General features: G+C 56.3%; 1 protein-coding gene across 3 annotated transcripts in view; it reads right to left on the minus strand.

Annotated features, from left to right (window-relative positions):
- The window catches only part of RANBP3 (RAN binding protein 3), a 54,366-nt gene that overhangs the window by 3,769 nt on the left and 37,194 nt on the right, over positions 1 to 13,403 (minus strand). For 2 of the 3 annotated variants that reach the window (XM_082837309.1, XM_082837310.1), the window contains 9 exons: positions 10,269 to 10,334; positions 9,304 to 9,396; positions 8,331 to 8,449; positions 6,718 to 6,831; positions 4,721 to 4,824; positions 3,463 to 3,541; positions 2,251 to 2,353; positions 1,676 to 1,800; positions 174 to 294 (listed from right to left, as the gene is read on the minus strand). In XM_082837309.1, the coding sequence (XP_082693435.1) occupies positions 174 to 294; positions 1,676 to 1,800; positions 2,251 to 2,353; positions 3,463 to 3,541; positions 4,721 to 4,824; positions 6,718 to 6,831; positions 8,331 to 8,449; positions 9,304 to 9,396; positions 10,269 to 10,334 (924 nt within the window). The remainder of the gene's footprint in view (positions 1 to 173; positions 295 to 1,675; positions 1,801 to 2,250; positions 2,354 to 3,462; positions 3,542 to 4,720; positions 4,825 to 6,717; positions 6,832 to 8,330; positions 8,450 to 9,303; positions 9,397 to 10,268; positions 10,335 to 13,403) is intronic. The other variant, XM_082837311.1, reaches the window with a different exon arrangement.

Genomic DNA, 13,403 nt, shown 5'->3' on the forward strand with positions numbered 1-13,403 from the left:
AAATCCTTTCATCCACTTTCACGATCAGGAAGAGGAACATCACAGAAGGGCTGGCGGCTGGAGCCTCTGGGCCAGGCCGGGTCCCGCAGGCTGAGGGCCGGCTGTGGGTGCAGATAGGGAGCCCCGCCCCGCCGCACCCCAGGCTCCTCCACAGAAACCTGGCCGAAGCTCACCTAGTCGGGACTGCAACGTCCCATCGTCAGTCGATGCCATGTCGTTGAGTCTGAGCAGCCCCCGGCCTCTCTCCACCCACGACTGTGAGGTCTTGTCAAAGACAAACAGCTTACACTGGATCTGGAACACAAGGTGGCCCTCTGGGTGAGCAGGGACCCTGGCTGGCAGACAGACCCCGGGAGCCTGCAGGGAACCCGCGATGAACCAGCAGGGTCAACGAACTATGGTCTGGGGGACACGTCTGGCCCTTGGCCACTCTTCTGTCCTGCCCTCGAACTAGAATGGACTTTACATCTTTAGAGGAGTATTAAAAAAAAATAATCATTAAGGAAATGCACATCAAAACCACAATGAGATACCACTTCACACCCACTAGGATGGTAATAACCAAAAGGACAGATGACAACAGGTATTGGAGGATGTGGAGAAATCAGAACCCTCACACCTTGCTAATGGGGATGGAAAATGGGGCAGCCACAGTGGAAAATTGTTCTCCAACACATTAAACGTGGAGTTATCATATGGCCCAGAAATTCCACTCCTAGGTATCTACCCACGAGAAGTGAAGCACATGTTCACATAGAAACTATTACGTGAATGTTCACAGAGCATCATTCTTAATACCTCAGAAGTGGAAACAAACCAAGCGCCACCAGCAAGTGACTGGATAAACAAATGTGGGCTACCAATACAGTGGACTGTTATTCAGCCTTGAAGAGGAGTGAAGCGCTGACACACGGTCCACCAGGGATGAACCTCGAAAATGTGGACACAAAAGGCCACATGTTGTACGATCCCATTCACGTGAAATGTCCACAACAGGCAAATCCACGGAAACAGAAAGTGGGGTTGCCTGGGGCTGCAGGAAGGGGGATGGGCAGTGACTGCTCATGGGCACAAGGCTTCTTTTTGGGGGGGCAAAAATGTTCTAAATGAGTGAATACAGTAAAAACCACTGAACTGTACGCTTTAAAAGGGTGAATTTCATAGTATGTGCACTGTACCTCAATAAAGTTGTTATACAAAAAAAAATGCAAGAGAGCCCTTTACAGAAAAAGTTTGCAGATCTTTGTAAGTCAGTATCTCTCAAGATGGATAGATAAGAAAAACTGTGAGTGGGGGAAAAAAGTACCACTAAAAACCCCACATTAAAAACTCCCCAAAGCCACATATGCGTGGTTTATAGACACACACGCAGGTATGTGTGAAAGGACGAAGGGCAGATGGAGCCCCACCACACTGGACGTGCTGCCCCAGGAGGAGAGGGAGATGGGACGGGGCACGGGTGCCATGAAGTCTGGTCTAAGAAAAGAACACAGCACCACCGGGACAAAATAATCACAGCTGTTGACTCTGGGTGGCAAGAGGTGTTTGTTACACATCTTTGTAGTTCCCTGAATTATCGAGACTGTCTCAGAACAGACCATTTTGCTCTAAAACAGAGCACTACAAGAAGTCCGCTAGCCGCACCGACGGGTCCCCGAGGCCGGGCGCGCCTCACCTGCAGCACGTTGCTCTCGGCCTCCTCCCCGGTGATCACCTCCACCTTTTCCAGCAAGCACTTCCGCGCCGTCGCCTTGGTGTAGGCGGCCGCCGACTCGGCCAGCGACTCTGCAATGTTATTAGCTAAACGACATTGACTATTGATTTGGTCAGGGGGGAGGGTGTACCTCACAGGACACCCAAAGGGTGGCTCTGGCCTCAAGGGGGCCAGCGCCTCGGGCCCACAGCGGACCCTGGCAACGCACCACGTAACTCTGCCTCGGAGTCTGCAGGGCGGCCACCGGGAGCGGCCAGTGCAGCTGCGGCCTCCCACTCTCCCACGCAGGCGAGGAGGGCAGACAGCGAGAGACCTCCGAGGGCGCTGAGGAGCGTCTGCCGCCTCAGGGCGAGGAGGAGGGCGATAACCACCTCAACCCCATCCTGGTCACCAGGCAGGGCCCCGGGCCTCGCCCCCCTCCTGCTCACTGGACGCCAGCACGCACGGCTGTGGGCTGTGCCCGAGGGTGGTTCACAGCATCCCCGCCCCTCCCTGCCTCCCGGACGCCCCCGGGAGAGGGCAGGACCGAGGCCTACCTTTCTCGGGGGTGGCCTCCTGGGACGAGGACTCGGACCCGGACTCGGCCACTGTGTTTTCTCTGTTGGCATCCGGGCTGACCTCGTTTAACTTGGGCGGGCTCTGCGGGGAGCGAAGGCGCACAGGAGGGGGGGGCGTGGGGGGTGGTCCCGGGGGCCGACCGCTGCAGGACAGGGAACCCCTCTGCCGGGAGGCAGCTCCTGGCGCCCCCCCGCCCAGCAGAGGACCTCCCTCTGCCGACGCTGGCCTCCCTCCCGCACTCTGGGGACCCGCCCAGCCCCAGCCCATGCGCACTCAGCGCCTGCTGAGCAGCATCAGAGACAGGCGGTCCTCAGTCCTCACAGGCCCGCCCGGATGCGCACGCGAGCCGCCTCTGGAGCCTCTGTGGCGTCACCTGGAGGCGTGTGCCACCAGCCGACCTTGGGCCACCTGGTCCCCCTGGCCCGTGAAGCAGTTCTTTGCCTACTTCATCGTAATCGAAAAAGGATAGTACTGACGCTCAAGAAAAGAAGCAGGCGGCTCCTTAGTGAAACAAACACTGAGACCAAGACAGCAGGAATCAGGTGGGCCCCAAACAGCGCCTGAGCTGCCCTCACAGTGGACACAGCGGGGCTGTGTGTAATGATTGGGAAAGAAAAGGAAGAAAGAGAAGGAAGCGGGTAACGACCCTAGAAGCCCATCCCGGGCTGGCTGGGCTCTCTGGGACCAGGATGTGGCCCGCGGTCAGCCACGTGCCTCGGCCGTGGTGTGTCAGGAGTGCAGGGGACACTGGAGACCCTGCAGGGTTGCCCCCTCGCCCCCCACTCTGTGCTGCAGCCTCACGGTGGCGATGGGGCTGCCCTCCCTTGGCTTCAGAGGTGGCACAGGGTGGTCCCGGCCCACATGGCTAAGGAGTCTGGCCTGACGGCTGTCACCGCACCTGCCCTTAGCTGGGAGGAAGCGCGGCCCGTGACTCAAGGGAAGCCCCTCTCAGGACGAGGAAGGACAGGATGTGCGACACTGGCTCCTACAGAGCCTCCCTAGGCCACCAGCGCCGCCCTCCGTTTAAGCTGAGTCTGAGCTGGGTCTTCTTTCTCTTACTTGGAAAAGAAAACATTCTAATTTCACAGGACTCAAGGCAGCAGCCACACCCGACGTGTCCCGGTGACCTGCGGGAGGCTCCGAGAGCCTTCCAGGCCCTGGGAAGGACAGTCCCCACAGGGGTCACTCACCAACACGCGCTCACTCATGTTCTGGCCAAATATGAATTTGCTGCTGGCGGCGTCGGCACTGTTGGCTGAGCTCTCTAAACTGAAGAGGAGACACGCTGTGAGCGCGGGGTGGCACAGGGCCAGGCGGTGTGCACGCCCACATGCGCGGCACACACACACGGTCGGAGCGGAAAGCACGGTCGAGGCCCCGCTCCGCCTCGGGCTGGGCTGGCGTGCCAGGGACAGGTACCCGCAGGCCTCCATGCCAGGTCTCTCCAGGCGGCAAACACAGACCCTTGGCTCGCACCGCCTGGCACCAACTGCACACGGGCGCCGTGTGACACACCAGATGCCCGTCTTCCCCAACCCCCAGGAGGTGGGCAGCACCGCACAGAGGCTGAGCGCAGGGGCGTTCCGTCCACTCCCAGCAGACAAACCCGGCTGTCTCTTGCCAGTGGGCTGCCCCGGGAGGCACTGCAGCTCTCTGGGTCCCTCCCCAGGCCTGCACCAAGGAGGTGATGTCTCCTACGGGGTGGCCGGCAGGTGACACGGGATGACCTTTGGGGAGCGCTCAGCAAACGGCAGCTGCCCTGGCGGTCACACTTCATCCGTTTTAAGACATCACAGGCTGCATGTGTCTCCCAATTTGGGAAACACTCAGGTGCAAAAATTGCGTCTTAAAATATCTGATGCACTCTGCTAACCGGGGGCCAGGCAGCCAAGCAGCAAGGTCACTGTTCCCATCGGGCCTCTCCGAGGTGGGAGCCCGCACGGCGCCTGCTCTCCTGGCCCATCTCCCAGGCAGGGACGAGCCTTCCTTCTCAAACACCCCGGCAGCCAGGCTGTTGGCAAGTGCCACCACCAGTAGCGCCAATGGCGAGCCCAGATCCAGGGCAGGGAGCACCTGGTGACAGGAGACAGCCGAGCTGTCACTGGCCCACCGGGTTCTGTTCTGGGCACGAGGCCCGGGTGACAGAGGTCACTCCCGGGGCTGGGCTGAACAAGCCCACGGGACTGGGGTCCTGCCTCAGATGTCTGCTGAAGCCCGCCATCCCAGCCCCTCCACATCTGTGTCCAGAGCGGAAAAGAGGGAGGGGCTGCAGGGTGACTGGGATTCTGGCTGCATGTGCCCTTGCCCTCCCGAGGAAGGACTGGGCTGGCTCCTGGTGCAGGAGGATCCAGGCTTCTCTGGGCCCTGAGGCAGGTACCATGGGTGACCACGGGCCCGAGGCGGAGGCTCTCCCCGGACAAGGCTGGGCACCAGGCCCGAGGCACAGACCTGGAGCTGATGTACTGAAGGAAGTAGTTGGTGGCGGCTGGCGCTTCTGAACTGGGGTGTCCGGCGTTCTCCATGTCCACTACTTCAGCGTTCTCATTTATTAACTGGGAAACAGAGAGGAAACACTGCTCAGAGAACGGCACGTCCTGGACCTCTGCAGCTCAGCCTGCCTCCACAGGCCCTACGCTGACATGCGGCATGGCTCCGTCTACATGTGTGTACCCTGGGGTGTGGTAAGAGTTAAGATACAAAAACAGTCCATAAGGCACTAGGGAGCTTTTCTACCTTGTTTTAAAAAAGCACACTCAGGCTGGCACCTTGTTGGCATTTTTATCAATGCTTCTGCACCGAGGAATCACAGGTCGCTTACAAATCTTACATTTTAAGGCGTTCATTATAAACAAAAGAGAAGCATCATTTCTCAAGGCTGCTTCTATGCCAACTGCCATGCTAGCCTGCTTAAATACATTCTCCGATGAAACTCTCCCGGGAACGCTGAGAGGTGGGTGTTAGCGACCTTGCTCTGAGTGAGGAAGCAGAGGCTCAGAGCGGTTAAGAAACCACGGCTTTGAGTCGCCCCCCCCCATTGAGAAGCTGGGATGCAACCATGAGACGCCCGGATCCCCACGAGACATCGTCCCCACCCCAATCTCAAGGCAGCGAGGAACAGACTCGATCTGATGGCTCAGGCCAGGCCCCCGGTCCGCAGCATGGGTGGATTTCCAGGTCCTCCCTGCTGTTGCTTCCTGCTCCCGGGAGGGGGCAGCTGCCAAGGGACTCATTATTTTGCCTAAAGCTGTGCAACATCAACACCTATTCTTGTGTCTCTTGGGGTATGTGTGCTTCTACTGGACCGTGGGCACCAGAGGAGGAAGCTGACGGCGTGGCCTGACATCTCCTCCACACCCGAGAGACTCCTGTTTTCTCGTTTCAGGGCTTCTCACCTTTTGCATTACTGACCCCGGGCGCGGGTGGTTCCCTGAGCGGGGACGGGGGCTTCCTGGGCACTGTGGGGTGTTGGTCAGCATCTCTGGCCTCCACCTACTTAGTATCAGTGGCACCTACCCCCCAGCTGTGGCAATGACAAATGTCCCCAGACACAGCCACTGACACTGCCCCTCAAGCCTCTAGGAGCTTCTTGCCAGATGAGCTGCTGGAAATGGCACAGAGGGACCTTCAGTCCCTGGGGCTGGGACAGGTCTTCCGAGAGGGCCAGCGCGTGGGGTCCAGAACCCAGATCCCCTGCCACTGCCACATGCTCCCCACCCCCGACTCAAAGTCCCCAGACTAGACCAACACACCTGGGGGGCAGCCAGGAGGTGACAGATCCTGTTGCCTCCTGTGGGAGAGAAAACAGTATCTTTCCACCTGCCCTCCTTGAAAAAAACAAGGCGATGGCTCTCAATTGGGGGTGACATGGTCCCACGGGGAACATTCAGAACCGCTGGGGATGCTTTTGGTGGTCATCACTGGGGGCGGGGAGGGGGTGCTGCTGGCATCTAGAGGGCGGGGGCCGGGGATGCTGCTCAACACCCTACAGTGCGCAGGACGGCCTTCCACAACTAAGAAGGATCCGGGCTGAACGATGCTAGTGCTGAAAGAAACCCTGAAGTAAGCACATAAAAATCTCTTGGGTGACCTGGAAAGCATCGGATCCTAATGTCTGCTTGTTCCTTGGCTATAAACACGTCAGCTGTCAGGGCTAAGTTGCCTCTCTCAGCCTGGCTCCTGGAAGAACGAGGGGGCCTGCCGCCAGGAGCCACCGCTCAGCCCCACACTGGCAGGGGTGGGGCAGGGTGGGGGGCAGCCGGCCGGGGTGCTGCCAGGAGTCAGCAGCACAGCACGGAAGGGACACAACAAGCAGCTGCTGGGCGCTGAGGCCCAGGACCACCCCAGACACAGCCCCCACTCCCCATCCCCGGGCAAATGAACCTGGGGGAGGCGTAAAAAGATCCCTTCACTGGGTCAACAGCTCATCCGGCCTTCTGACCACATACCTTAACTCTGTCCCTCAGGTTCTGCCCGAACACAAACGCCTGCTGTGCAAGCTCCTTCTTCTCACAGCTCTCCTCAGAAGCACTGCTGGACTCATTTTTCTGCGAGTCTTTCTCCTGGTTAAAACAAGCAAACAGAACAACTGAAAAGAAGCCACACATCAGCCCTGAGAAGCGAGATGAGCCATCTCACACCATTGCATTTGCCTGGCGTGAATCCTGTGGAGCGGGCCCTGGGGTGGGGGACCAGGGAGACGCCCTAGGGCTGGGGGGGACCAGACCTCTCCAGGGAGGGGGAGGGGTGAGGTCTTGGCAGCGCCCTCGTCACCGGGAACACTGGGTGGAGACGGTGGGGTGGGGGGTCACGTCCAGGTCTCCCTCCAGCTCAGAGCCCTAGCCACCAGTTTCTGAGAAGCAGTATGCTGTGGGAATGATTCCTTTTTCCAATTCCACTAACTGTGGTTTCAGGGTGGGGGGCTCAGGGACATCTGAAGATTGAATTGGAGATGTTCATTTTCACCATTGGAGCCTGAACATCCGGCGGCGGTATGGCAGCGGGTGGGGGAGGCAGAGGGTGGAGAACCTCAGGCAGCGACCTGTCTGCTGAAACGGGCAGAGTGGAGATAAACACACGGGTGCAATCTGTCTCCGTACGTGGAGCCCTGGATGTGTTGCTGCAACTCGGATTTCAAGTCCGTCTCTGCCAACCGCAAATGCAGGCTCTTCATTAAATGCCCCTTATTTTCAGCTGCTATGCAACGCTACTGGAAAACATATGCATCTGGCCTATATAATCCCAGAACCCTGGAGGACTTTTTTTTTTAAAAACAAACGATTTCTGGGCTTCCCTGGTGGCACAGTGGTTGAGAATCCGCCTGCCAATGCAGAGGACAGGGGTTGGAGCCCTGGTCCGGGAAGATTCCCACATGTCGCGGAGCAACTAAGCCCATGTGCCACAACTACTGAGCCTGCGCTCTAGAGCCCACGAGCCACAACTACTGAGCCCACGTGCCACAGCTATTGAAGTCTGCACGCCTAGAGCCCATGCTCTGTAACGAGAAGCCACCGCAATGAGAGGCCCACGCAACGAAGAGTAGCCCCCGCTTGCTGCAACTAAAAAGAAAGCCTGCGCACAGCAACAAAGACCCAACGCAGCCAAAAATACATAAATATATAAAAATAAAAATAAATAAATAAAACAAAGGATTTCTGAGCGGACTCCCAAGCACACTTCTGCCACTAGAAGCAGCACATGTGTATGAACCCCTGAGGAACTGCTCGGCTGTGGAAGAGGGACAGGAGACATCTCTCCAAGTACAGCGGTACAAGGCCCCAACAGACTACGTGCGTGGAAACGAAACGGGCCTTGGGCTATCCGGCCCTAAGTGCCAGAGCCCTGCTCGTGGCCCCTTTCACTCAAAACCAACTGTGGAGTTCTTGGTGGTCTGGTGACCTGGCCAGTCAGTTGTGGTTACACATGGAGACCTCTGAGCAAATCAGGATGCTTTAGCATGGGCCAGCTTGGATACGGCCCAGAGTGGTCAACAGCCCATGCGCCCGGTGAGGCCCTGAGAAGCTTCACGTGCGGTGCACTCCCTGCCCCATTGCCGACGGACCTCAAGTGCTGGTGCCTCGTCAGAGGGACTCCTCCGGGCGGGGTTGTCAGGCGAAGCCGATGTCGCTGCCCCCGGGCAGTCTGACGGGACACTGACCCCGTTGGTGCCGCTGCTCGGGACTGTGGGGAGAAAAGGACAGCAGACATCTCAGAGGTCAGCCCGGACCACCTTCAGCACCGCTGCCTTCTACCATTTGGGCTGAGAGTGTAATGTCTCCTTCTTAAAGGAAAGGATCTGGAATCAATACTGAAAGTCACAAATTCTTAGGTTAGAAAAACCCAAACCCAAAACTAACACCTCACAAAAGAAAGAATCCTTTATTACTTATTCCACAAAGAACCATGTGAATTTTCAGTTTATTTAGAAATACTACGACTTAGGCGAAAAAAAAAAAAGAAAATATATTTGGGGAATAATTATGAGTTTTATAAAACTAGTTTTACTAATAGAGTCTTTTTTCTATGCACTTTCTCCTTTAAACAGTTGAGATTATGTGACATGTACAACTTTAAATCTGGCTTTGTTTAGTATTAGACCAAAACAATTTTCCATGCAATTAAAACCCTTCAGAAATATTAACTATTTTTGCTCCCGATGAAAAGCTCTTGAATTGTAGGGAAAAATTAAGAGGAAGAGAAGAAAAGTTTATCAGTATTAAGAAAATTAAGGATGAACTGAAAACCCCATCCTTTGTGGATATAACAGAAATATGGTTCAGGTCTCTTAGACATACAGGGCTGAGTTTTGCCTGCAAACACACAGGGACGCATCTGGGCCGCTCAGGGCTGGGGGGCCAGCTCTCAGGAGGCCAGTGGAACTGCCTGTCTTCCAGGCTCATTGGGGATCTGAGGGCTTGTTTCTCCAGCACTCTATTTCCCAGTGCGCTCAGCAGACGGGGCCAAAGCCACCTGTGTCGTGACGCGGCTGTGCCCTGACGTGTGAGCCTGGGAGGGGCCACGGCCGAGTCACTCACCGGTCTGTGAGAGCACCTTTGGCTGCGGGGCTTGTAGCACTGCTGGGCGAAGCACGCTCCGCTGCTGCTCCTTGGGCTTCTGGCTCGGCAGACCTGGGGACAGAGGTCGGCTTGCCCGGGCCCTCCGACCGCAGGGCAGAAATGCAACCCACCCCCAACGCCGGCTCTCAGGCACTTTACAGAAAAATTCACCCCAACAACGCATCTGATGTCCCTCTTGGGCTAGACTTTACAGGGAAGCATACTGAAAAAATTAAAAACCCAAGGTATTTTCTCTACAGTTAGACATACAAATTCTGGCTATTGTTATTTTTATATGTGATTAAATGAAACCCCCATGAAACTGATCATGTCTGCAAATTAATCCAGTGAGTACAGGAATGCTACAGGGGGGACCAAGAGACAGCTGTTCTCAAGCGTGGGGCTCGAGGGTCAAGGGCAGACGGTGAGGGGAAAGCAGCGAAGCCACAGTTCACCTCTCAAAGTTTAGGACCCTGCTACGGGTCACGTAAAGGTACCCCTTGCACCTGCTTCTCAAAATGCCACGTTGAGAAAATCCCTCTGCCAAACATACAGGGCAAGGACCACGAGAACGCTCCAGGCCCTGCAAGGGCTTCCCGTTGGATGTGACGTGTCTCGATGGCGCGAGTGCCGGGCCCCGCTCACTAGCGGCTGCTCTGCTACTCAGGGTTAACGCTGTGGGCAGATCGCTCAGCAGAGACAGTCTCACAACTGAGCTACTGCCGGGCACGGAGCCTGAACGCCACCCACCAAGCCGGGCCCGCTCCCTCGCCGCCACCTCCTCAGGACAGCGGGCTCACAGGCAGGAGAACCTCCCTGGTCCGACGGGCTCTTTCCAGAGGTGTTCCAGTGCTCACGTGTCAGAAAAGTGAGCCCGGACCGCACTGGCACGCAGAGGCCGCAAGGCAGCCACTCTGTGCTCCTCCTTCAAGGCGGACACCCACCTGCACTGGGTGCCTGGCCGTGGATCAGGGTCGGCGGCTTCAACCGGAATCCACTGCTCTTTTCCTCTACAAGCATAAGAGAAAAAAAAAAAGCGGGCCTGCCTGGGGTGGGGCAGCAAAGCTAGGAGGGACCAGGGGCAGAAGAGGACTGTGGTCTGGGCTTCGGTGGCCATGGGCCTGGGGAACTAGGGAAAATGTTTCCAAGTTAAAACAGAAGAGCAGAGGCCCATCCAATCCCGTCTGTAAGGGAGGAGGCTGAGGGCTGCAGGCAGTGCTGGCCCTGGGGTGAACTGCTGGCAACAGAAAACTGGAGGGCATGTGTGGGGCTGGTCAAGCTGCAGTCCACCCACCCAGCTACCTGCCGGGGCTGAGAGCTCGGAGGCTGGGCTGTGCTCGCGGGCCCCAAGGAATATCAGGGAGCCACAGAGTTCTGGTCCCTGGGACCCAGCTCCCTTTCCAGGAGGACACGTCTGTAATCAGGAGAAGCTTCTCTACTACCAGCAGACCTCTGAGAAATGAGATGCATTTTCTGTGGTGAAAGATCAAAGGTGGCAGACGGCAGGCTCTCTCCAGATGTGCCCGGAGTGCTTGCGGCTAATGAGGGCGCTGGGAGGCCCAGGAGGAGGAGGCGGGGCCTCCCTCAGGACGAAGTCTGGGATGGACAACTATGCAGAGCTGACAGACACAGGGGCTCAAAGCCTGGTTTCAGCTCAGCCACCAGTACACACAGATCCCTTAATCCCTGCACCTTGGTGACTCTGCCCATCTCAGGGGGCGGGGGAGACAGTCTAATGCATTCCCTGACCAGAAGGATCAGGATAAAAAGCCTTGTGACTCCAATAGGACACGTCTGTCCCCAGAAGAGCCCAGGGACAGCAGCATTTTGGGTCCCAGAGGCAGCCTCACTTTTGTGCTAAGGTCCAGCCCACGGGGGGAAAACAAACCCTTTCGGGTCATAGGGAACAAGATCAAGACAGAGAAATCCCTTGCCTGTTTTTACACCAGCAGCGAGCAATCCAAAAGTGAAGAAAACAATTCCATTTACAATAGCACCACAGAGAATATAATACTTGGGAACAAACTGAACCAACGAGAACTACAAAACATTGTTGGAAGAAAGTAAAGACTTAAATAAATGGAAAGATACCCCAAAAGGCCACACAGTGTATGACTCCATTTACATGAAATGTCCAGAGCTGGCAAATCCACGGAGACAGAAAGTCGATTTGTGGTTGCCAGGGGCTGGGAAAGACAAAGTGGGGAGTGACTGCTCAAGGGTATAGGGTCTCTTTTTGGAGTGACAAAAATGTTCTAAAATTAATTATGGTGATGGGTGCACAACTCTGTAGATACACTAGAAACCCTTCAACTGTACACAAAAACACCACCACAAACACACCTGGTCAGCCCACACTTTCAGGTATGAAACAAAATCAAATCAGAATTCCCAAACAGGGGGCTTCCCTGGTGGCACAGTGGTTGAGAATCCGCCTGCCAATACAGGGGACACGGGTTTGAGCCCTGGTCCGGGAAGATCCCACATGCCACGGAGCAACTAAGCCCGTGCATCACAACTACTGAGCCTGCGCTCTAGAGCCCGCGAGCCACAACTACTGAAGCCCGTGCATCTAGAGCCTGTGCCCCGCAACGAGACGCCACCGCAATGAGAAGCCCGTGCACCGCAACGAAGAGTAGCCCCCGCTCACTGCAATTAGAGGAAGCCCGCACGCAGCAACGAAAAACCAATTCAGCCAAAAAAAAAAAAACAAAAAAAACCCCAAAAGAATTCCTAAACAGGAAGGCCCTCTTCCTGCGGGCTATGTGTTGGTGAGCCAAACTGCTCTCCTTGGGCAAAAACAGGTTACAATAAGTAACTCTCACTGCTAGCTTGCATGAAGGAGCTGATCCCGACGGGCTCCGGGGAGCCTGCGCTGGTAGAGCTGGTGTCTCTCCCGTAGAGGGGTCGTTAACACCACACTCAGGAGAGCCAGACAGCACAGGATGCAGGGGAGGACATGTTGCCAGATGTTCCTTTTGGGAAGGGAAATACTGAATTACATTTTCAAAGCTCAGGATTATTCAGAAGATGATTGGCAATTTAGAAACATTAAAAAAAAATGCGATGAAATTCGTAATTCAGGTGATTTTAAAAAGCCCTTAGAGCTGGCTTTGCAGTGTTCACACTGGGGCTAGAGACTGCTCTCACCGCCCTGCTCTGACCGTTGGACCCCTGGGGCTGACCAGGCTAACCAGCAGGGGCGACAGGCCTGGAAAGTCACTGCCACTGACCCCGAGCACTGGGCCCAGTGCCTGGCCCACCCCAAGGATGCACAGGACATCCATGCTGAATGCTGCGGTGAATGGAGACACGGACGGGCGTGTGTGCCACACTCGCAATGGCAACCGGGGACTCGGGACAGCGGGGCCCAGAGCAGCAGGGAGGGTGCTTGCAGGGCGGCGCACCCTGGAGGTCCTGCCACAAGCCCTGTCTGCACTGAAACAAACGTGGTCTCTTCTCATGGCCTCCAGAAGCTCACTTATCCTGCAACGCAGTCAGGGTGCAGTGAAGAGGCACTGCCTGATGGCCAGAGCCCATCACGGGGGGGTGCAAGGTCACGCCAAGGTCACAGGGGTGCACAGGCCGCTGTACCCGTGTCTCCTCAAGGGCACATGCACGGCCCCCTGTGAGCTTGCTGTGGGGCAGCCTCCGTCCTCTGAATCATGCCTGAAGCAAGCAGGCTTTTTTGTGCCCCACCTCAGAGAGACCCAGGTGATGAGGGAACTCTGGATTTAACCAGGAAGGCAGATCAGAATTTAACCTGGTGTGTACCACAGGCTAAAAAGAATCTGAGAGAAGGCAGCTTGGCGGGGGCTTGAGCGATGAGTAAGTGTGTTGAGGACAAAGGGAGCCAGGTTTCTTACTGTCAGAAAAGAGGCAGAAATACGAAGGGGGGGGGAAGGGGGGGGGAAGGGGGGGAGGTGGGGCTACAATGAACCCTGTTGGTGCTGGAAGCACCCACCCGAACCAGGGGTGACCTATACAAGCAGACAGAATAGCAGAGGCACAGAAACACGTGCAGATGTGAGTGTGTGTAGGCGAAGAGGTCTACGTATGTCTGTGCTCCTGGCTGTGCG

This window comes from Leucopleurus acutus (assembly GCF_964270905.1).
Source record: "Leucopleurus acutus genome assembly, chromosome: 3".
NCBI classification, from domain to species: domain Eukaryota; kingdom Metazoa; phylum Chordata; class Mammalia; order Artiodactyla; family Delphinidae; genus Leucopleurus; species Leucopleurus acutus.